At 36.3% G+C, this 26,199-nt stretch overlaps 1 protein-coding gene across 10 annotated transcripts in view; it reads right to left on the minus strand.

The window, feature by feature from the left end:
- rap1gap2a (RAP1 GTPase activating protein 2a) overlaps positions 1-26,199 on the minus strand; it is a 95,707-nt gene that overhangs the window by 19,386 nt on the left and 50,122 nt on the right. For 7 of the 10 annotated variants that reach the window (XM_028045007.1, XM_028045004.1, XM_028045006.1 and 4 more), the window contains one exon: positions 5,070-5,154. In XM_028045007.1, the coding sequence (XP_027900808.1) occupies positions 5,070-5,154 (85 nt within the window). Of the gene's footprint in view, positions 1-1,244; positions 1,378-5,069; positions 5,155-22,697; positions 23,378-26,199 lie in introns of those variants that run through there. The other 3 variants (XM_028045008.1, XM_028045011.1, XM_028045012.1) reach the window with 3 other exon arrangements.

The raw sequence follows: 26,199 nt of genomic DNA on the forward strand, positions 1-26,199 counted from the left end.
CCACCAGGTCTGACTTCAATTTGCTGTTTAAATAGCAATTGGTTTCAAAAAACTCTACAGCAGAGTTTTTTGCGTGAATGGCACCCAGGCAAACTCAGTTGTGCACAAAGTTTGTAAAGCTATTCTCAACATCAAGCAAGGGGTGCAAAATCACCACCGTTTGTAGATGTATATTGGCGAAAGTGACCGATACGTTTTGCTTTGGGGAATTTTTCTTTGTGTGGTCCCCATTTTTTAATACTGCACTGGGCAACTGGTCACATTGCTCATATCAAAAACTCCCCCTGAGCATCAGAGTAAAAAAAAAAGAAAAACACCTAATGCAAATGTAGCTATGGAAGAAAAATTAATAAAAACAGTGTTTGCATAAACTTCCATGACGTTTTTGAGATCTGAGCTATTTTAAGATTGTAGAAGTCCAAATGATCTTCATCAAGACACCAAGACAGCATGTAGAGATTTCAACTTCAAAAATCCTGAGCCATCACTTTAAAATTTCTCTAACTGACAAAAACTCACCTAGCTGGGAACATCGGCATATTTTTAATAACAGCAGTTGAGAGCCTCACAGGAAAAAGCTCAGTGAAAGGATGAAGATGCTTCTACTGAGCAAAACACACGTCAACACAGTCACATACAGAAGAGCTTCAGTGACGATTTGCATCTGGAACAGACAACGCCGTTTTGGCGTGGTTATGAAAATGAGGCTTCACATGTCAGAATAAAACCCAGATAAGAATAGAACGTAAAACTGAGGAAAATGTAAATGATTAATCCAAATCGAACAAATGTCAGGTGTTTGATTTGGGTTGGTGTTTCTGATTAGTCCTAGAGCTCAGTTTCTAGTTTTTCAACTTAAAACTTGAAACAAATAGTTAGAAATATTACCACTATAATAAATGTTAATAGCAGGGTTTTGAACTTCAGCAGAAATATGTGGCAATTTTACTATTTTAAGTTGTGCATTTACTAGCATGCTGACTTTACAAAACAGCAATAATGCTTGAATTGTGATATTTTTTTCCCCAACTCTAATAAAGACTAATTACAGTAAAAGCAACTTTTTTCCAGCACATGTTGGTCACAACAGAGGCTGTTGGTATTAAATTCAGACTCTAACATTTCAACTGTATACAGAGGTTAAACCATTCAGATGAACACTTTAATCTGCAAACACTGGTTATTAATTTGATTTGATCAACAACACATCTGAGTGTTTTTAAAGGCAATCGACTCAGACTTACCATCACAGGACTTGAGACATCCCCTCTTGTCTTTTTTCCATGTGTTGTCATTTTTGCCTCTGCTCTCAGTTTTGTTTACCCTATGTTTTGACTCACTCAGTAGCAGAAGCTCCAACAGGAAAGTCAAGTCAGGTGAGTAACTGAATGATTTGTCAAAGCAGAACAGGTCAGCCCAGTGTGTTCACCGCACATGGCAGCAGGAGTTATGTGGGACAGATTTACAGTGTGGTGTGTCACCTTGAGTTTCTTAAAGGAAATGATTTATTTATAGAACTACACACAGTGTGCATCATCGTGAATATGTGAAATTCATAATGAAAGAGCAATAACACCATTTATTTCAGGCAAGCATCCACTCATTTGCACTACCTGCTTTAATAACCTGGTCTAAAAACTCAAACATGTCAAAAGAGCAATTAATGTTGAAGTACAGAATATTCAAGTTAGTTTACGAGGGACTACACTGATGTCTGAAGCTACATGGTAAAGGTCATATCTTTTAATGCTCCTTCTGATCCCTTCTTTTTGCAGAATAGGATGATGACACAACATTAAACTTGATATACTATGGTGCACAGGAGTGAATATACTGGCAATATTTTCTAATCAACTGAGGATTAACGTTATATTTACCAAGGTCCGAAAAAATAATCATCACTGTCATTAAAACCTTGTGACAGCCTACGACCGCCTGCATGGTTTTCTGCCATTTTTAGACACAGGAGTATCAGAGGTTAGACACAACAAGAACATCCCTATTCAGCATTTTAAATGAGATTTGTTTCATGCTGATGACAGAAGTGACAGTGAACACCATGGTGACAATGAAGGAGCTTTCTGGGGCCTTTAAAAAGACACCTGTAGCAGGTTATGAGCTTTGTCAGGGATATTGAGATCAACCATCTCAAATCAACCATCCAAAATTCAAATTTAGTAATCATTGAAAGTCCCAAATGATTGTAAAATTCATCCCAGTGAAAAGTGTACGCAAACTAAGTGGCAACGTAGATAAAAATAAATTACATATACATTGGAGCTGGTTAAATCTTTCCATTTAGAATTCAAGTGGTAATAGAGATCTTATTTTGTCAACTTATCTTAATAAGCTTCCTTGTAATAGTTTGGATATTTAAGTGAAAGGTAAACAATGATGCCCATTTTGAAATTGAAGAGTAAATATTGAAATAAATGTAGTTTATTCTTCAGTACTACAGCGCATAAGTACACATAATGGATTCAACCACTTCATCTCTGTGCTATTCACTTTATTTCTCTTTGGTTACTTATGTATGACTTGAAACAGATTCTCTAACTGCTCCACTAATGGAGAAAACACTAATGCTGGGCCCGCTTTATCCAGAAGCTAAATAAATTAGTAGATGAAATGAACCACAGAATATTTCATTAGTCTGTCTGAAAAAAGGATGGATGTTTTTAAACAGAAACCATGGATTTGATGTACATAGCGATTATAAGAGCTTTCTATAATTTCAAGTCTTGCTATTAAAGCTCTCTAGCTCCCAGCTGAATTGCTGGTTGCCAGCTGATAATTAGCAGAAATCAGACACATATCAAGTATAAAAGTGATGTTTTGATTCTATCTTCTTTTCACATACATGTTTTCTTGTACATGAAGGTTTTTTCTTTGTGGTCAGTCATTCTGCAGTCTCACTTTGTGTTGAACAGGGATGACAGTGCACTTCGAGGTCAATGTAAAAAAGTGTTTCCTTCTTAGAGAAGTCGTTATCTGTTTCTTGTGTAAGATGCTGCCTTGGGGGGAAAACAACTCTTCAATGGGTTTTCAAGAAAACAGCACAATATGAGTAATAGAGGTCTGGAAATCATTATAATCTGAAAGGCTCTTGCGAATAGTAAAAACCATTCTTTGTGCGCAGCTCAGTAAAGTGTCATAACAATAAGTCGGTGTGGCTGCTCCTTTAATCAGATATTTAAAATGCATTTAAAAGTCCTCAATTTTGTGATAGATTTTTACACTTTGGCTCCTGTGACAGCCCAGGTTCTGCTGGAAATTTATCGTGAAGATATCATCAGTCTCAGAGTAAAGTCTCCAACCATTTCCTTTGCTATGGCATCATGATCCAGTTTATGCTGGAGTCAGTTTATGACCTGAGTTCTTCTTTTTATATGAAGAATGAAACTTAAATACTCAAATAGGCATGAGCTGGTATGATATGGTCTGATATGCTTGAGTAGAAATATCACAGCTGTACTGAACTTAGAGAAAAATAATAATAAAAAAACATCAAGCCATCTAAAGCCTTTTGTTTAAAACTAAAAGACAACCGGTGTTTCATATTGCTGCAAAATGATCAAACATTTTGAATAATTATTGAATAATGGAGTTAAAAATAATTTTGTGTACGGCATTTCTTTATTGCTATTTTGATTCTGATAGATATTTAGCAATATTTTACAAGTAAATATCTGTATTACAAAGAATAATACTTTTCACCATGCTGGTCTTTATAGGGTGACACCGAGGTGCAACCAGCTAATGTTAGCTGGTTAATTAGTTGAGCTATCTGCTGGTAGTCCTCTTTCAGTCAGCTGTTTAACAGAAATGACACTCAAATTCAATAACTTGGCTGGTGATAAAACCAGAAAAGTAAATCTAAACAACTAAATTTATATTTCCCTTAAGTAAATAAAAAGTGTGAAGAGCTCCTTGTAGCCAGCTTGCTTTCAGTGCACAGATAGGAAAAGATGAAAACATGTACAGTGTTTATTTAATTAATTTAATAATTTTTTAATAATTTTTAATAATTTAATAATTAATAATTTTTAAATATTTTTTTTACTTTATTCATCCCAGCAGGGAAATTATTTTGCAGTTACAGCACACGACAGGAGCTGTGTCTGCAGGCAGCCAGCTGAGCCGGCGCCATATTTTATTTTGTTACCTGTTAAGGGATAACTGATAAAAAATGTCTTGCTAACTTTTCCATATTTACATACTTGATGTTTATTAATGTCTTCATCTCAAATAAATAAATTAATAATTTTTCTAACATCTCAATAAAAAACTTTAAACCATAAGATTATCACGACAGGCCACTTGCACTGATGTGAGACCAGAACTGTTCAAAATCTTGAAACCAGAAACTTTGAAATTTTGTAATAAAAAAGGAGACTCTGTAAACCTTCAGAACCAGTAATGACTAATAATCTGCAAAAGGAAATTATCCCACACTAATGGAGAATAAAAAGAAAGATAGCATTATAGCAAACGTTGAAAGAATGTTAATGCATTAACATTCATTAATCAAACTATCTCCTTTTTAGTTGAAAAATACAAGTTGAAATTTTACCACTGGAGCCAAGAATGTCTAGTTTCTGCATGAGGGTGACATACTACCTCTTTATTTTCCTTTTCTCTAAAGTTAATCCCTTCTTTAATGTCAAGTATATATATAAAGAAGGGATTACAGCACTCCCTGCCTGGAAGACCAGAATTCAGATGATGCAATCAAGCACATATTGACTGAGATCAGAGAAAGGAAAAACAAATAGAAAAAAGCTTAACTGAACCTCATTTTAGATACTTGCCCTTTACACATATCCCATACAACAATAAATATCTGCAAATTCTGAAGTATGATAAGCTGTGGTTTTACTTCAGCATAGCATGTACATATGAAATAAAAAAGAATTTAAAATGTTGTTTGTATGATTTTACATTTATCATGTACAACACAAAACCGTTAGCACATATAAAACCTTGTTTTAATCTCAAAGAGGTTGTGATATGGATGTGATGCAGTAATTATAATCCCTTCACATAATATATGAATCATGGTGTTATACCTTCATGCTGGGTGGTGCTGTGCGAGGTGGCGATGGGGGGCATTCTCCCAGAGGGACGTTAGAGATGTTCAGCAGTTCCTGTTTCCTAGAAACACAAAGGGAAGAAAACACCTTTAATTTATTCAGATCTGTGATCGACAAAGTGTTCACAGGGTCATACATCCGTGTTTTCCTTCATTTAGGCTGCTTAAAAATGGGACCATCATTTCAGTGTGAAAAACCACAGCACCTGAAAAGGCTTCTAACAATAAGTCAGCCTGCATAGATCTTCATGTTTCAATGTTTGACTAAGCGAAAAACAAGACTTGATTTTTTAGCTTGTTGATTTTCTCTCTATTTAAATTCTGAGTCAATTAGCTACTTTATATTTAGCTCACACTTTGATCTGGACATTTGTGCCGTGCTAGTGCTGAAACACATGCAAATGAGGATGTTTGGTGAAGCACAAATGAGAACTTAGACCCTTTAAGGCACATGAATAAAACTCAGGGCTCACAGGCCAAATCTTATGGTTTTGGTGTTAGTGGTGAAAACAAGTTCTCCCCTGATTAGGTTGACAAGGGTGTTGTTTTATTTATGTCTTGGGTTGTAATTCAATTTGCCTGACGTTTATGACATTCTAAATTTGAAAACGTTCGTCCATTGAAGCACAATGTATTGGCTTCTTAAGCTTGAGTAGTCTTAACCAAAACTATAATAATAATAAATAAAATAAAAAATATCAAGCACATCAACTGCTATAGCCCATTGGTTTAATTCCAACAAAAAGTGAGACTAAATTATTCTTTAAAAAATGTCCTCTTATTATATTCTAACGATTTACTACAGTTTTACCACAAAGCACTGACCCCAATCATTAATGTCTACCTGAAGTGGCCATTACAGCCAGTGGACAAGAGTGAATCCTATAGCTGTTAAGTAACCGCGCACCTCTATTTCATTCAGGAACATTTAATGTTCCTCTAATCAAAGGTTTTAGCACTACCTCGATGGGAATCTGCAATTAAGAGGCTTTCTGCTGTTTTTGTATGCTCAAAAGAGTTCCAGGGGGCTGACTAAGAGCTTTAAGAGGTCATTTGTGTCTGAAAGATTGTTCTAATTTTCCTACTTTCCTCTGTATCATAGCATACTCAGAAGCACGAGTGCACACTGATGATGATCCCAGATGCTAAAGGCTGAGCTGTAACTGAGGAGATGTGGGAAGATGAGACATTTTGAAAAAATCCTGTTGAAAACCAAGAGTAGTCACAAGTTATGAGACTGATTTTTCTAATTAATACATTCCAGATTATACAGGTGAAACAGACAAACTGCATTGAATGTATACATAATTTGTTGCTGAACCAGACATGACGCGTTTGAAGTGGAAACTTGTTTCAGATCACTGTAGTTTCAGGAGCTACAAGGACAGAACTGAGTTTTAATTAGCTGTTTTAATGTAAAATTAATATGGATGCTCTTTTGCTTCATTAGCTGCAGAAATAATTGTTACCAGCTCTCCATTCTCTGCTGCATCAAGTGGTTGCAAGCGACAAAGGTGGAATGCTGAATTAGGTGCAGAATAATAAAAGAAAAGAATATAGAGAGCACAAGAAACACAGTAAGGAATGGAAAAACACAGAAAAAATCACTTCAGGCCTAGCCTCCCCCCCAACAGTCTCAGCATCATAACAAAGCACGGTTGTGTTCCTGTATATCAGTCTGGTTGACCGTCAGGTCTGAGTAGCCAAGGTTGAACATTAAAAGAAGATCATACGCTATCACAGACTGAGAGAGAATATAGGACTGAACAAACCACACGCTTCTGAAGTGCATTGTGTACTGTTCTTTCTTTGTTCTCTGTGAATGGCAGGTAACAAGTGGTTTTCCACTGCTGACCTGCGAAAAGGAAAAGCTTGTATAGACATCTGTCTCCAGGGCGCATCTGTGCTGTGAATTTCTACAATTACAGCGACCCAAATCTTTCTGCCTTACACCGTCACATACCATCTGACTACAATCACATGTATTTACAAACTGTGCATTTGAAGGAAAAGGTCCTTGTAGTACTATGTAGATCCATGGTCCATGTATTTCTTGGATTTTTATTGGTTAATATTCCAAACAAAACAACAATCCTACTGTCTTGAACCTTTTTGCAAATATGATGATTTGCTTAATATATTGGTGTCTAAGCTGCACAGAATTACATTACTGGTATTATTCAACTTTTTGTGAAATCAACCTGGCTTACTTGAGCTACTACTGAACATGACATGTTCAGTCTATCTATTTCTTTTGCTATTTTGTTTTGTAACATTCTTTAATCAAGATAAAATCTACCCTTCCAAAACCTGGCTTCCAGTCACACATAAATCTGGTGACAATACAGAAGGCATGTAGCCACTAAATAATTTCCTGTCTATTTTTTAGCAGCATGGCAGTAGAGCATTTACCCAAGTAACACTACAAATCCCACAATGCTCTGCATTGTGTTTTTTAAAATATTTTGACAGTTACTTACAGTACAACTTATATAACGTTCGCTGCTTTATTGGTTAAAGCATTTGAAGAAGTTACTTCTGCTACGTTCCCATGTGCACATTCTGGTGATTAGATGTGCAAGCTGCACAATGAGTATGCAATTTAGTTTACTTTGAAGCTCTAAAATGCTAAATCTATTTGGTTTTGACATTGAGAAAGCAACAACAAACATCCAGATGGAACTTATGAAATTGCAGTGTCACATAAAACTCAAGACAAAGTCGTAGTCCCGAGACACACCCCAAAGTATTCCCGAAGAATTTCCACAACTCAACACCTAACACCAAAAATTAGTGAACTTGTTGACGAGAAACGATGTCAAGCTTCCCTCTCAGACAAAATAGCACCAAGAGCGGGGAAAACTAAATACTGCATATAGCTTTGTTCAAATGTTGTAGTGATGGTTGTTGTCCCTTTCCATTTGCAGATTCCCTGCAACAACAATTTTATTTGAAAAGAAAGAATTCATCTTATTTTTTTCTGCTCCTGCTTAAATGTATTGTTAAAGAAAACAAAGTTCTGTGAAAATCATTTGTTAGAGTTGTTCAAAATCATATGTCTGAACATTGCTATTTCACTGTTGTATTATATTGTTTGTTGTATTACATGTTTTGACCGATTTTGTTATCGAGTTTGATATTGTTTGCATAAGACAACTGATCACAGTGCTTTTAACTAATTTGTAAATTTTTTGGTTTCTTTAAATTACTCTTTAAGTTTTGTTTACTTGTACTTTGCACAGCACCAATCCTCAGCTGTGTGCTTTACTTGTAAGTCAGAAAATCATTAATATTGACCAATGTTGGGGTGACCACCATTAGCAAGAAGCCAATAACAAAGTATTTCTCTCCACTTTAGGTCTTCACAAAGAAAAATAACTGTTCACAACTCGAGGTTTATGGAAGTGTGTAGTTCAATGTGAAACAAACCATCAGAAGTGCTGATAAATAGTTTCAACCTGCCACTTTCAATGTGTTCCTTTCATGCAGATGGCATATTGGATTCTTAGTTGCTCGGTTCATTTGGATGTTCTCGTTCCATTTCTGACCAAGAACTTGGAAACTATGACTCCCTCGTACCAAAAGCACGCACCACTATGTCAGTTAATTGGTTCAATTCCTGTGGTTCTTATGATGTCATCATCCCAAAGTCACACAAAGTGGAATTCATAGTTTTCCATTTTTTTGTGCACGTCTTAAAGCTTTGCATTATGGGAAATCCTACAGTGAAAAGCCTAATTTAATGCCCAACTGTTTTTGTACATTCACACTGCAGTGTTTGTAAAAAGAAAAAGAAAAAAACCCCACCACTGAATAGAAACTTTAAAAGATGGCAGAATTCATTTTGTTATACTAACTAAACCCAGCAAAATATTAATCTCACCAGCAATGTTTGGAGTATATCCTCACATCAAATGGGCATAGATGAAAACAAAAGCACCCACATAAAGTGAAACATAAAACTGCAGCAGGATCAAGAACTTTGCTCTGTGCTGAAATTGCATTTAAATAACAGCAGGGAAGAAGCAAATAATTGATCTATTTTGTACTCAATGAACCTGAAAATGTAGCAGAGCACTATTTCTGCATGCCTTTCTTATACAACAGTGCATCTAAGATATACATTCATACAATGCCATCTATATGTATTGGTGAACCTCAAACAAGTAGTACGGTAAATGTCCCATGCGCCATGGATCACTATTTAAGTAAGTCTGTCTGAATGAAACTCTGACAATCATTCAGGTAAAAGGGTCAAGAATGACAGAGTGCCCATGTTAGATAAAGTCATCATTATTTGTTCCAAGTTTGAAAATGACTCAGACCAAAAGGGTAAGGAGGGTGAAGGGTGTGTGCTGGAACAGAAGGAGGAAGCAAAGTAGGAACAAGTCATGGGGTCATGGGGAAAATGAATCAGAGAAAAAAAGCTTTTCAAAATAAACAGCTCTCATACAAGGTGCTTTGGATCAGAGCATCTCAATATGACCTTAACAATGCAGCCAAGAGGTCCAAAGATTTATTTTCACACACCAGTTTTAAGACTCACTGCCAATAGACAAAGGAAGAGCTCACAGTGGAGTGTATGTACAGATGCAAAGGTCAGGCAGGAACAGTGTAAATCAAGGTTCCCTTCAAAGAAAACTTCAGCTTTTAAGGTGTTAAAATCACATCTGAAATATTCAGTTACCTGAGAGATGTGAGAAGGTCAAGAAAGGACGGTGAACACAAAGTGCCAATTACTGTAGGGATGGATCACAAAATATCTCGCATTTCATTACATGGAACTATTTAATCACACTGTATTAAAATTCAAATAACTGGATTTAAAATTATAGAGGTATGAGTACTTTACTAATTATTAGTAGCTAGTTGCCTGTCTGGACAGAGTAATACTTTAATGACCAGTCAGATGTTCTTAGAAAGGTTTAAAATCATTAACGACTATGGCTCGTTAATAGCCATAGTCTATTAAAGACTATGGCTTTTTTTTTGTTTTCTTTTGTCCTATTAGGACAAAAGGAAACAAAAAAAGAGACAATCCCTTTACAGCTTGTTCTGAAATTCTTCCTATCCAACGTTTTGTTCTGATGAATATTTTGTAAATCTGAAAAAGATTATGCTCCAAATTCAGTTAGAACCTGGGCTGGAACATAAAATGACCGTGTCACATTCAGCCTTTTCACAATCAGCTGACGCAGACAAGGTGTGGCAGGAAATTCTCTGCCAATGCAAAGTGCTGCCGCCGCCACGAAATTACATTACTGCACGCAGAAAACAGGCCATGGGCAAAACACTGAAGCTTGGATGGTGTTTGTGAATCTCTCAGACAGGGTGCTCTTCTAATAACAGAGGAATCTATCCCAGACTTTAAGTTTCTTTAAATAGTAAACATATTCTTGTTCTTATGTTCTCCAGACTCTTTCACAATGTTTTTCACGACACGCTCCGATTCAATAATTGTAAACCTGCAGCGACAACAGGAAATGCTGCATAATGCTCCTCATTCATACAGCGAGTACACGATGTACTTTTATTGCACAGCCACATCCACATAATCCTGTTTGCATGTGCTGCTGCTTAATTAAAGTTTATTCAGCAGTAATTACATCTATTCCCAGATTATGTTTATCTAATAATGAGATGCAAGAGTATATAAGTGTGCTTATGTGGGAGCCTTTCAGGCAAAAATAGAAAAAGAGAGACAGAAACTAATTTCTGATCATAAGTCAGTTTGACTTTTAAGATAGGATTTGACTAATGAAACATCCGGGGGGAAATAGGGTGAAAAAAAGAGACATAAAACAACAAAACGAGACCTCCATGCATGCTCACATGACTGACGAGGCTCAGGAAGAAGAGATAAAGGCATGAAAAGGAAATCCGGATGATGGAGAAAGGATAAAAAGATAAAGGAGAGAGGACATAGGCAGAATGATGACATCCTGGTTTCTGTTATTAGGAGCTCACTGTTTGGCCCAGTTTTCAGCTAAACCTAATATTTATAATGAAACTTCATGGAGACGCTGATCTTCAAGCTGATTGGCCAATTACAACAGTGATTGTTTCTCTAATGGAGTTAATCCAACAGTAATTGTAGATGGAGAAAATTAGAAAGGCACGAAGTGTGCAGACCTGGTCGGAGCAGAGAGGTCTGATAAAAAAAATAAAATAGCCTCACACAGCAGAAGCCACTGCAATATCACTTATTAGGCATGACAGCTGTGGGTTTGATAAGCACTCACTGAGGCTGCTGTTACAGCAGGTACGCATAAAATCTGACACCCACAGTTTAATGTAACTGTGCTTAATTAAGTTAGAGGCTATGAACCCATCTCACAGAAAAGATAACATATACTTGATGAACCGTGCCAACAGTTTACATCTGCAAACATAGAAGCTTGGAAATAAACATAGCAACCCTATTGGATCAGTTTTAATAACTTCTACGCATCAAATGGAATTAAAACCTCTTTCTGTTCCATCTTCTTTTTCCACTTCCATTTTTTTTATTTTAGTCAGTCTGTTGATATTTAAACATGTGCTCCACACAAAGAGTTAAAAAAAAGATGTATTTATCTGTCTGTCCAACAGGAGAGCCCAGGGGTCAGAGAGGTCAACAACAGAGCAATCATTAGGAGGTAATGTAAGTCGATGCTTTTTTTCCTGTGGGAAGAGGCTCGGCATCATTATATTCCCTTATGTAATGAACAGCAGTGAAACCAGACAAGCCAAAACAATCCAAATATCAACTGATTTATTTTTGGACATTAGAGAGGAAACAATTATAAAACGACATATAATGGAAAATATTGATAGCAAAAAAAGAATACAGATTTTTTTCTGTCTAACAGTTCAGTGGTATAATGGTAGTGGATCCATCCATAGACTCTATTCGTTATGTACCCATCCACATACCGAAATATAGGATGAACATTATACAAACAGAGCCTAGTGTTACAACCAGTTTACTTACAACGTCTACAAACTAGTCAGACCCTGCACAGCTAAATGTAGGTTTTTACACCAAATGATCCCACAGTTTACTTCCACTGACAAAATGAAAAATGTTTTCATAATATTTTAATACTATTTTTCTGTATTTTCAATAATGGTTCCAGAAATGTTTTGTACGACATTTCCTTTTATTCCAGTTTTTCAACATAAAGAAGGATACTACAGTAAAACAGGTCTTATTTCTTAAACATTGAAATATCTTAGCATATATATTACATGTGGTTTATTGGTTAATTAATTGTATAGGTATTGTCTCCTCTAAACAACTTTTTTCATTAAATCTTTGTTATTTCATAATTGATTTTTACATTTACATCATAATTTGTGTCTTTTATTGCAAATATTTTGAAAAATATTTTTAAATACTCCTCTGAGTACAAGATACTATTGTCTCTTAAAAATTTTTTAATTGTGTTCGACATATTCTAGATATCATTGGCATACAGCACAACTAGTTTAGGACCTAATACTGACCCCTGGGGGATGTGACTAATAAACATCCATTTTCACAAATACTTTTTCGTTTCCTAAAAAGCTTTTTAATCCAGTCCAGCACCAGATATTATACTTAAGTCAATGAAAGGAAAATTAAGTGCTTTGGCTACAGAATCTTTTGCATTTTAATCGGATCTGTTGACAAGGCAACTATTGGCAATGTAGACTGAAAATACTTTAAGATGTGAGACTAAGCTGGAGGTTTACCTTCCTCCAGGACAATGACCTTGAACATATACAACTTAGGTTAATGTGGCACAATTTGAAAAATGGTGTCCAATCTGACTGAACTTTGGGTGATTTGAAAAGAAGAATATGCAGGCCCCTGTTAATATGGGGAGATTCCTCAGAGTTTCAATCTGCTACATTGACTTCTGTCTTCATTAACTACTTTTATAATTTAATCATTAAATCTGATATCTAATCAAGATATTACATTGTTTATTTAGCTTGAAACAATAGTGCATATAATTTCAAGAGTTTATATTTTAAAACTAGAACTGAAATGAAATTGGCACACAAGTCCCAGTTTAATTTGTTACAAACATTTCAAGAAGAAATATTATTCTTGACGCTGATGAGTTTTATGATAAAATGTCCCTAATGCTGGGATCTCCTATTGTTTTGTTTTTATCTGACAAGGCTTGCTTCTGATCTGTGACTGTGATAATTCATTCATATCTGCTTGATAGCTTCCTCGTCTTCACCCGTTCAGATTTCATCGTAGGACATCTGTGTGTCACATTCTTCATCTATCTTGCTGCTCCAGTTTTTTACCTTTATCTCCTGCCCATCGCTTAAAACAGAAACCATCATTTGAAAATGTCATAACACTTCTCTCTCATCTAATTTATCTCATCAGGACACCGGGTCCTAAACTGTTAGGTAGCAGTAGAACTTTAATTCTTCAGCTAAGTTAAAACATATCAATTTTGGAATAAACATCTGGATGAAAGAGTATTATTTCAGATCAACTTATATGGGCTTTTCTACAATCAATACTAATGCCAACATTTAAGCATCAAGACTTCCGATGATCAATAGCCAAGGTGGATATATTTCATTTCACTTTGCCAATTTGTGTCATCTCTTTTTTCCCAGAAACTGGCTAACTTCGTTGCATATGAAAGATTTGTGTACAAAAAGGCTAAAATGAACACGCTAAAGCAGTTTCTTTTTTTCACCTTCCCCACCTTGAAGAGATTTGTTGATGGAGACATTTTAGGTTAGTCACATGAATTGGTTTTACATACTGTCAGTTTCTAAAGAGCAGAGATTCCCTCAAAGAGGCCCTTCTTCTTGGAAAGAAATGGCATTCCATTTGGGTTGAAAAGGAAAAGAGATAGAACTAGTCCACCATTGATCTAAAGCGAGGAACACAATCTGCTTGCAGTGAATCAACTATATCTGAATTTTGGGGGCAGTAAATGTGTATTTGAACCACTGTGAATGGAATAATCACACACCAAGTTTGAGGGACTCAAAAACAAGAACTGGCTGCACAAATTGGAAATGATGGAATCAGCGGAAACAACAGTTTATATGAGCAGATTTTGTACATGGAAAAAATAATATTTTAAATGCATTCTTAAAAAAATCAAAATTTATGACATGGATGCACAACAGCGAGTGGGCCTCGTTTGGTTCAATCCAATGCTCTCGGTTAAACTTGAGAAACTATTTGTCCTAAAATATTGTCCTTCATAACATTAACTGAGCTGCTTCAGATGAACGCTAGGTTCTTGATAGTCCAGATGTGTGATAATCTCTTTTGACCCAGTGGACCATCGTCAAATCTAGATTAATACATTTCAGTAAGGCAGGCATACATTCTTGTCCTCAGGGGTGATGTTGGATGACTGTATAAAAATGTCTGGTATTGCCATTTTCTTTGTCATATCAGTGGAAATACCATAAATCCTGTCTAATCCCATTCATTTCCTGGATTCCCCCTAAGTCTTTATCTTTTTTAGTCTCACACTTTTTTCAACAACTGGAGTGAAAGAAAAAAAAAGTTATGTGTCTGTCAAATGACAATAGATATCTCACTTATCAACTAGCGCCACTGCACGCTGGATAGCCACACCAGAACGGAACGGTCTTTTAAAAAAAAAAAGAGAACAATCTGGAGAGGGACAGGGAAGAGAACAGAATGAATGGAAGACAGAGTGAAAGGGAGAAGACCACAGAGTGGGTGAGGGAGAATAAATGAATCTCTGCAGACTAAATATAGCCCTCTCTATCCCATGAGCAAAGCTGGGTAAATAGGAATGTCTAGGGTGGGTCTCTGGGCACTTGTTAAAGACAATAACATGTCACACACGGCAAGCTTGTGTATTATAGGCACACGTGTTTGCACAAACAGTTGTAAAAAATATGTGTGTGGAGTTTATGTAGTCACAAGGAGGAAAGAAATGCTCAGTAGAAACAATACGCAGTTTAAATTAATGGAGTGCTTAGAAAGAAAAGAGAAGGAAGACGGAAGACTGGAAATACATGACTCAGTGATCAAATGAGACTGTGTTAAATGGCAGGAGGAGGAGAGTTTGACAGCATGTGCAAGAAAGAGGGAAAAACTGTGTAAGGTGGAGAAGAAAAGCCTTAGCAAAGAGTTGTTTCTAAGACATCATCTGAAGCTCATTTTCCTTACAGGATATTTTTGTTCAATGCTTCATCAAATGTAATTACCTAAAATATTCCACAGGATATATGAAAAACATTTTTCAAAGGCCAACTCATTTTTCCTCTCAGCCAGAAGAGTTATATTTTAAGAAAGACGGAAAAAGAAATGTTGACATTAGGGCAAATTGTATTTTTGCATTGCACTGGACAAAACGATAACTATCCAGTCATGAAAAAGCAACCATAAACAGGGAGAAAAATACTTTAAGAGACTAAAACAATGCTTTAATGGAACTTTGTAAAACATTAAGGAAAAAAAAAAGACAAACTGAATGAATTAACTGGTTTAATACGCTTTTAAGTGAGCTTTTAAATACTAGCATAGTAAGTGTAGATTTACCTAAATCAAGCCATTCTGACAAACTGAGCGATCGTGCAATAAACGACTTCAAACACTAGTTTAATGTGAAATATATTTGTTGGGGACTCTAAGAGTATATTTGCTGAAATTGAAGGCAGATTTACCGAAACCTGGGTTGAATATAGAAGAGACAATAAAGCAAAATATTATTGAATGTTACGCTATACCGTAATTTAATCAACAAAATTCAACTTGAAATTCTGGATCCGTATGGATGAAATACAATATCATTAATTGAAAACTTCTCACTTTTGTGTTACTTTACAGTTTTGCTCATCTAACCCTCCTAGCAAACCTTGCAAACATGCCAAATTTGTACCGTCTATTTTTAAAGGTACTATATTGAACTTTAACATTTGGAAATGCCCACAGAGGCAAGTAAAGTCTCAGAAGTAGCTCTTCAGTGTTTGGCAGTAATACATGGTCTGAACTTAGGTTGAACTTGCAGGGTTCACTCCTGGGAAGACCAGAAATGGTCTTGGATATTTTCTGGTGGTGGATAACTCATCTCACTGTGCACTAATATAATTTAGAAATAAAAAACAGCTATGAAATCATTTCCAGAGTAGCAGGCATCAACTATTACTGCCTTGATGGATAATGAAAATGTCTTTCACGAGTTAACAGCTACGTGTCTAAGACGGTCGAAACGTTTTTACAGAGATGATCACACTCAGCTGTGATCAAATTTTCAAATGCATTTCATTAGTGTAACTCTTCTAGTAATCTTTTAAAACAAAATATTTTCCATTTTTGAATGGCTTTGCTTTAAAGAAAATTGTGGTTGTGGTTGTTCAACAGAAAATATATTTATCTAATTCTAAGAACTAATATAATAAAAAAAATCATTTTTTAAGGTTCAAGTACTGTACATTTGTTATTTTGCCATTGTGTAACTTTGTGGGGTTTATTCTTTCTTACCCATGTTTTCAGGTATATTTATTGGGGAGATGTTTCAAAACTGTATCAAAGGTTTCAGGAAATGGTATACAAATAAATGTTATAATTTAAAGTAACCTTTTAATTTGACCACCATGTTTCCTCTGAGTGGAAGTAATATTAATGTTTAAGAGAGGCCCAGTTTTGAATATGATAATCTGGTAAGCTAAAGATGGCAACCAGGCTTTCCAAAATTAAATACTTAGAGATCAGCACCAAAGATAATTTGCCAAAATTCCAACAGAAACACAGAAATATGCTTGTCAGCAAAATAAAGAGTATTGGGTTGTTGTAATGCCAATAAAGACTTTTCCATTGATGACTGAGAAGGGTTGAAATATTTTTTGCTATAATTATTAGGGGTGTATGGTTTGTTTTTCAGGAGAAGGGAGTGAAAATTGCAACATATAGGTCATATGAAATGGGGATAGAAATTGATGAATGGCCTGTTACTGCTTTGGTTGCATCAAAAACTAAGCCTACTCCACAATCTCTGTCTTTATTTTTTTCTTTCTTCTGAAATATCTAACCTTCACTTTGCTCAATCACAGGACTACACAGAACTAAAGGTCAGCTGAACCTGCCTATTTGACTCTAATTATTAAACCTGAACTTCTAAAGTTAAGCATAAATGTAAGCACATATCTCATTCATTTTCTTTTTTGTGGGAGTGTGACTATTGTTTCTCAACGGACCACTGACTGGCAGGCTGTAATGTATGACTCTATGTGCCAAGAAAAGCCAGAAAGGTTATCTGTAATGGTTTTCAGCTGTGACCAGCTGCTGGAGTAATTACCTTTGTTAGCTGTTCAGCCCAAAGCCTTTCAGCGACCACATGCCTAACATAAGACTCAGTTAAATGTATTTTATTTTGCCACACTGAGTATCCTGCAGAATGTTAATGCTGTTGAATGTTGAATACAATTGAACAGTGCTAAAGTGTAGCTTGCACTTTTAAGGGAGTTGATACTCAATTTGTGCTTGATGATTTCTTTGCTCCATATCAAGAACTGTCAACCAGATGTATAAGCGCTTTTTTTTTGTTTTGTTTTTTTTCTCATTAGCTCGCTTACCCTTAATGATTTAACCAGTGATGACTTTTCAAAAATCAATACTCCTGCCTTTTCTGTTTGCTTGGAGTAATAAGGTAAAGAATTTGCAACATTCTGACATCAAGGTCATTAAACTCATTAAACTACTACCATCATTAAAGTCAGTTTGTGTGGCGTAAGTCTATGTTGTGTGTCTCTTCTATTGAAATGAGCTCTTACTACATAATGACACATACCTAATGGACGACAGTTTTGATTTTTTGAATTTCTAGCTTTGTTTAGTTACTAAAAATTCCAGTTTTGTGAATGTATTACCCTTTTCAGTTTTAAAGTAACTGTTTGACATTTTAAAGAACACAATACAGGTTTTGTTGTCTCTGGGAGAATGAGATGAAAATATTGATATCATTGTAATGTTTGTACAGTAAAGCCTGAGTAAATAAGGCTGGAGCCAGCTTAACTTAGTACACAGAGTCAAGGCAATCTGTGGGGTAACAAGATATTTCCACAGAAAACCTAAAGGTCAGTCAGCAAAACCTGAAATTTTCTTCAATATTACTAAAGGCTTGTTGAACACCAACTAACATGCATTGTATTTCAGCATTCCAGACTTTGAACAAGGGACAATTAAATTCAAAAGAAAAACTGAGTTAAAGTCTCAGGTGTTGGGTGATAGAAAGTTAAGAAACAAATGCTAATTTTCCTGCTAACTGTAAGCAGCTAATGGTTAGCAAGCATTTGTATTTATCTTGTCTGTCACTATAGTTTTTTTACTTGTTTACACCCAAAGAGTGTAAATGGCTGGCCTGCCAAAGGTTTTTGCTACTCTGTCAACACAACAGTGCAGCTCAAGAAATATTTCCTCACAAGGATTTAGTCTCAAGGTGTCAAGATAAAAATATAGGCGGTGGTTCAATGGCATGAAGGTGTGTGCTTTTAGTTTGCATCAGCTGCCCTGTACTTTGCTTCATGAGACAGACTTTACTTTGAGAAGATTTATTGTAGCTCAGTATGGCAAGATATCATACAATGAAGAATCAAGAAAAAGACTACAGGTACAAATGAAGACCCAAATTTGAAATCTTCATAATTCACACACAGATAATTCTTGTTAAAACTTTTTGAAAAGACCCATTTCAGTTTTAGAGATATGTTTTATTAGGCAGTAAGAATTAAATTTCTTGATTTCATACTGTCAGTATGTTGAAAATATACAGTGGCCATCAGCATAACATTACACAGCAGTGCAAAATATACTTTTTTGCCTCCAAAGTAAAGAACTTACTATGCTTTCTGTTGTTTAATAACATTAGAAGAAACAGAAAGCATCTATGAATGAATTATGTGTGTTTTTAATAAATCTAGCATTCCTAAGATGTTTGAATGTTGATTCAAACTAGTAGAAATCAACATGATGTTTTAGCCATAGCTGCCTAGGTTTTTTTTTTTAAAAACTGAGGCTTTTAAAATCAGACTGTTCATTGACAGCAGTGCACTATGGGAGATACACAACAACATAAAAACACAGTCATGCTGGCTCTGTAGCAGGAGATAAATGAGTTACAGAGGGCATTAATGCACAGAGGATCGTATAAATACCCTAATACAAGCAACAGGGCTCAACTTGCTCAACTTAATGGAGGGCAAACATCTATATCAGCTCAGTGTTAGAGAGTAAGAGGAATACAGTGAAAATGGGCAAAAACTAATACTGTCTCTGTTGTTGAACCATAACTATGTTATTTTTACTTCACAATGATCAAAAGCCAAGACCTAAATAAAACACTGTTTATTGAAAATTTAGGCAGCTTAGCCTTATTTCCAAATGCACCAGGCTCAATAACAGTCTGTAATCCTGTCTTCCTTCTATTCACATGAAGAATAATTGCCTTAAATAAAGCAAATATCCTCCAACAGCAGACGGTCTCCTGTTGATGGATATTTGGGATCTGAAAGCATGCAATCATGCACATATTCACCAGCACTTCGGAAAAAGACACCTTAAAATTGTAGGCCATTGTGAGGAGACTATCTTGTGACACAACCACATTAACAGCCATGACAGCTTTAGAGTATAAAGCTTCAGGCTACTGCTGCCGTCCTGACAGGATTTCCCCGCTTGTCGCTTGACACAGGGCTGTAACACATAGAATGTGAAACATTCCTGTTCTTGTGTGTGCTTTTGTGCATGTTTGACAAACAAAGCAGCATTGTTACATCCACAAATAGCTTTAGCCTACAGGCATAACTACATTTATCCATTTGAGGGAGGCCCCCCACTGGCTTCGTTGTCCTTGCAATCACTTTTTGGCAGCGCCCTGTTGCTCTCGGGTTTGTTTTACCCCGTGGTATTAAAATATTGTAAAACATTTGGAGAGCCAACGAACTTCAGTTCATTGACGTGTTTAAATTGCATTCAGCTATTAACCCAAATATCCACCATTGTCCAGAAGCAGATGATTTTCTGTTGGATAAACCCCAACCAGTAGCCAATCAACAAAAACAACAAAAAATAAATAAATTACATATATTTTTTGTCAATGAACACTATAATAGCCACTATCATTGTACACTGACAACAACAATCTTCTGGGAAGTAGTTTTAACTCAGCGAAGAATACTGAGTTTCCTATTTTCGGTTTTAGGAAAGTGGTTAAACTGAAGTCAGATGAAGCACAGATAAAATAAGCTATTTAAGGAAACAGTTTGCCACAACATGTTCAGACATATCTGCCTTTCATTCTTGCTGTGAGAGAGAGACTTTCAGCTGATAACAAGAAGGCCCATTGGGGTACAGTAAGTTACTCTGTTTTATCCTTCTTTTAATAGGATGCTAGAGTGGGTCGAGTTTCTTATTCTAGTTGTATGGAGTAGATTCCCTCTGTGCTCATGTAGGACAAGTTCTTTTACCATTTACCAACTAAACAGGATTTTTAAAACATAAATTCATATAGGAAAGCTTTTCTTTCTGGTAAGAAGTGACATTTGAGGTATTTGGAATTACATCTTTTAAACTCAGAATGAACAACCCATTTTTCTCAAGGCCTTGGAGACTTTGAGACAAACAAACCTGATTCTGTCTAACAAATATCCTTTCTATTAGTTACAATCTACAGCTGACATCTTTTATTTAATTTTTAACTAGGAAGAATTTTATTTCGACAAGGTGGACTGATATAATTTCTATCTAAAATGGGAACTCGAGACGTGAGCTTTTTAATTGAATGCAACCATGGTTTGCTAATATTAGCTTATGGTTGCCAAGTGTTACAAGATGAAGAAGTGATAACATTCTGCACAATAATAATGCTTACTTTAAGACATTAAATAAACCCATATTTCTGATTCAGTCATGCGTAGTCCATCACCACTGTTTACAAAAACTAAAAAATATATTTTAAAACTATTTACTGTTTTAGCTCACCTTGATTTTGAAATTTACCTCAATTATTGCAACCTAAGTAAAAATTAATCCTCAATTTGTCCTATTTTGAGACACTGCTTTAAAAAAGGTCCATGACTTTAAATGGAATGCCTGCCAACAGTCTTGTTTGTGCTCTCTTGCTTTCCATATGCATCAAAATCTTAGTCATTATTCTAACTGTAACAATCAACTAATTACATTATTTGACCAGCAATGATGTTAGTAATTTTCTGTCTTAGATAAAACAACTACTGTCCAAAAAACATTTGGAACATGTTGGATTTGGATCTATTTAAAATAAATGTTCTATTATAGTTGCTAAAGACTATTTATATTTGGCTCAAATCTACATCAGTAAAGCCAGTTAATCAGAAATCAGCCTCAAAAATCCTGGCTGCATCGTTAACAATGAGAATGTCTCAAATTGTAATGAGTTTACAGTGCTTAAGAATCAATGTAAACAAAGAGCAAATTTGTCATGTCCAGGATGTCTGAGGCTAATTCCTGATTTGCATGCTCTGTTATCCATCCTCCCCTTGAGAAGTTAATTTTACAGCACCTTTATTAAATTATATGAAAACACACACTGACTCAGATGACATACACTTAGTGCTATTTCCAAAGTGAGTTGCAGTCTATTTTGAAGCAGCACTATTTTAGTCCAAGTTATGAAAACAAAGCATCATCGTGCGTTGACTGCCACAGCTACACATAACCTACACATCATCTAAGCAACAATGTGTGTCCTGCACCATGACAATACTCAATGTTCAATCTGCAAAAGCCTCCTCAGGTTCTAGTTTAACCACGCACGAGTTGGTGCAAATATTAGCCAAGGCAAACGGGTTTACAGAGACCAAGGAGGGGGAGGGCTGGGATCTCGACCCTGCCAGTCCTTAAGCACCGTTTGTTACCAGGTGGGATATTCTCAGGGGTCTAATTGACTGCATGCAGTTTTAGCAGCAAGCTGATCCATGCTGCTGGACAGCAAGAAGGGAAAACCCCTTTGCTTCCTTCAAGTGCATGTACATTTAGAGGAAGCAAGCTATCAAGTACTCATATTTACTATTCCTTTAGTTAGACCAACCTGATCCAGTGGGAGGTACTAATATAGCCCTGAATAGTTTCTCTGCTCTGTTGTGTAGTTTGCTATTGACCTCATGTTGCATCAGTGCTGAAGGGACAAGGCAGCAATATTAGCAGCAACATAATCATCAACAAGTACTAAGAAACAAACAGAAATTGTTCTGGCCTTGGCACAGAGAACTAGAAAGAGTAGCAGCACTTTTGTTTGCAATGTTCCTCTTTTTCTCTCTATCTGTTCTTATTCCTTTCAGTCTCTCTTGTTTGCTCTTGAAAAGCACTCAGTGCAATTTTCCATTCACCAAGACTCTTCAATAGCTCTCCCTCTTGCTCTTCTTAGTGTGTCATTTGCACTGACCCAGATACAAGAATGAATCTGGTCAACGACATGTACACTGAATGAAAAAAATCACTTTAACTAATTGGCTTATAATAAAACTGCAGATGCAAGCTCACTGAGCTACAAGGATGCTTGACGTGCCTCATGTCTCTAGGACAGCAAAGACGTTCAGAAGTAGCAAAGTTTTTAGCATAACAACACAAACTTTAACCCACCCTTCGCCCTCCTCTCTCTCTCTTTCTTTCTCCCTTTCCTTGGCTTTGCGGGATTTGTGAAGGAGCCCAATCAGGATCACGGCGGCCCGGATGCCGGCTTTCTTGTTGTGGTACCGCCCTCTGCTCTGAGACATGCCGGACGCTTCTGCTGGTTCCAAAAGGGGTTCGGGCGACAGCTGGTCCAAGGTCAGGCCGGCTCCAGGGGTCCGGAGCCGCGGGACCTGCTTGGCTTTGTGGGGTTCCAGGGTGAGCAGTGGATGGATATCACAGTCTACATGGAGACAGCTGTGACAGTCCTTTGCCAAAGCACAAACCTGTTTGAAATCTGGCCTCTGCAGACAGCTGCAGTCCAGAAGTTACTGAAACTGAGGTCCCTTTTCTTTTGGCAGGTTGTCAGGTCTAATTAAATCCCACTTGCTCTTATTTGTCTGATTAAAGAGGGTTAGTTGTAGTCCCAAAGGTCCAATGAGGCACAGTTGGACTCCAGTTCAAGGTGAACTCCTATCTGCATTTTCTGCCTCTGCGGTGAATCTGTTCATCACTGCTCCACAACATATCCCGTTCCCTGATGAGAGGATGAAGAGTTGCAGGCTCGCTGACGCTCTCACTATACAACAGCATCTCTCTCTGTCTGCCTACCTCTACCTTCCCACCTCTCCCTCCTTCTCTTAACATGTTCCGCTTCTTCTCCCTCTTTGTCTGCTGCCTCCCCGCTCCCTCCTTCCCGTCATCCAAGCTCCTCCCTGCTGAATCTCATAGGTTGGAGACGGCGAAGGTTCCTCCTCATGCTCCTCCTCTACTCTCCTCAATGCCTCCTTCTGCTCCTCCCTGTCCTTGCTCTGACTTAGTTAATAATTTTACATCAATCTCTCTGACCTTGTTCTATACACACTTTATTTTGTGTTTTTCAAAAGCATGCATGTCCACACCTATCTGAGACTCTCCACCCGTACACAATCTTATAAACATCCCATAATTTAAAATCTGAATCCAAAAAGATTCATCTGCCATGCAGTCGTTACTAAGCACATTGGAAAATTTAAAATGAATAATGGTAAGCAATCTATTTTAAATGCTACTGTGCTGCAAAATGAAGAAATTATTCCCTAGTGTTTTTGCTCTTAATTCATCTTTTTTATTTATTTATTTCTCTTTCTTATTATTTTTTTCCTCCTTCTTATTATTTTTTTTCATGTTTGCCAAATTTTCCTTCTTTAAAATATCTATTCCTCACAACCAGCCTGAGATAGTTTCCTTTTCAGTCATTTCACTTCAGTGAACACAGTCATCTTCCGAGAATATATTGATCTTAAGTGTTCTTTCTCCATCTACGGCCACCTGTTCTTACTCTTCTCCCAACAAACTAACTGACTAATTATGGATGAGGGAGTGAATGGCCGACTGTCTGCATTAATGTTATTTTGCAAATATCGCCTTCACACTTTCCTTTTTCTGGTGTTGTTGTATTTATTGTTTTGGATCTGTGGCTGTTTCGTTAAAGGAACATTTGGGCACTCAGAGATGTACAAAAACGTTGTTGTTTTCAACAACAAGACTGTATATTTTATTGGAATGATGCATGAAAGGCAAACTCATAGTGGCGTATAATTCTGAAGTATAATAAAAATGATGAAGTGGAAGGAATATGAGACATGCTTTTTCTTTCTTTTAAAGAAATTTTCAGAATGTGTGGGATGAATTTGTATTCCTCTTTGCTCAATTGACTTCAAAAGTCACCTAATCTGTAATTTAATGCATTATTTATTTTTTCTTCTATTTTGTAATTGCGTTAATATTTTATTTATTTATTTAGTCTTACCCAAAGAAATTTCAATACAATACTCTGTAGTGTAGTCCCTTACGTTCAAGGGATTCTGGTTCGGTCTTATATTTTGGAGGGAGGCTAACATAATAAAAGGAAGGAGAGCTGGATTGCTTGCTGCCTCCAGGTTAAATAATAATTAAACATTTCCTCCGGCTTGAGTATGACTGCACAAAAGAGTGTATGTACAGAAAAAAGACTGGCAGTCAGTAGTGGCTGGAATGTGTCAGATTTGAAATATTCTTACAAGCTTTAAACAGAGCGTCAGATGATTCAGTTTTTAGTGTAAAACAAACTGAGCAAGAATTTAGATCAAAGCTCAACAGCCAGCTCATAAAGATTACATTAAAGATGCTCATCAGGGTCCAAACACGTCACGACTGAATAAAGAATGTAAATAGCCTTTAAAAAGTTTAAAATGAATTTCTAAATAAGCATGTTTAATGTATTCAAAATTACCACCAGTTGTAAAGGCTGTCATGGTATCACGATAATTTAATTCTATGAGTGTTACCCATATGTGTTAAACTATTACAGTAGGGCAGCATATAAATGCTGATAAGATTATCATAAATTAAATATGTTAACCTATTTTTTAAAACACTCAACTAGAAATGTTATCAGTTGGTCTTATGTGTTGGGTGTTACGCAGATATCACACTCAAAATCAAATAAATCCATCCCTCATTCAAAAGCTTTGCCATTAGAGTTTTCTGAATTGATTTTCTCAAATCTCTAATGAGTTTATGTTGAAAAGGTTTTCTCTGCATCCCTGGACTAAAAATGTTCAACTAAATAAAAACAGTTCCAAAAGGTAGAAGTGAGCGTGTGTGATCAGAGGTCACTTTGAAGAATTGATAACACCTTTTAGACACTCAAGGACACAGACATAAAACTATATAAACAAAATGACAGGCTGGCACAGCAGAATTACTCTGTGATTCATACTTCACATCTGGTACAGCTTGTCTGGGTGAAAGTGCATGGCCGTGATAATAAAAAGGTGAATGTTGTTGGTGAGCTGAAAATGGAGTGTCACACACTCTTTGTGCAAAGGATGAAAAATGGATCCATCAGCATGAGAAACAAAGAGCAGATGAGTAGACGAGAAGCTTCATTAGTTTCTAAAAGCAGCTGGGGAGTAGATCAAGTTGAGAAAATGGCAGCAATAACAGCAAATATAAAATGAAGGCCCTTCCTTTGCTTTTTCTTTTTTTTTTTCCCTGTGTATTACAAGCTCCATGGTAACCAGGAAGCTGCCAGAGGATATCAGAATGACTTCTATGGATCCATCCTTTTCACATACAGGGGAGAAAAGCCAAGATACAAAGATTAAAATCATCATTTCTGAAATGTGCTTTAAAGATCAGATAGGTGGGATTTCCAACACACCACCGTCTCTTAAAGTGACCTGAGAATTTCCCCAAACCCAGAGTGATGCAAAACAAACATGTTCACAGCTCAACTGGACTGTCGATAGTCCTAAGGGGACAAAGCATGTAAACATGTATGTACATGTGCTAACAAAAACACTCAGCAAGTCCACCAGGGTACAATTATGCGTCATTAAGGGGATACATGTATAACACTTGTATGTAACTACTTTGAAAACATACATATGGTCTGTTCAACCTTACTGCATGAACTGCTCATAAACACTGAATAGAGTTAACACTTCAG

This window comes from Xiphophorus couchianus, chromosome 18 (genome assembly GCF_001444195.1).
Source record: "Xiphophorus couchianus chromosome 18, X_couchianus-1.0, whole genome shotgun sequence".
Lineage (NCBI taxonomy): Eukaryota > Metazoa > Chordata > Actinopteri > Cyprinodontiformes > Poeciliidae > Xiphophorus > Xiphophorus couchianus.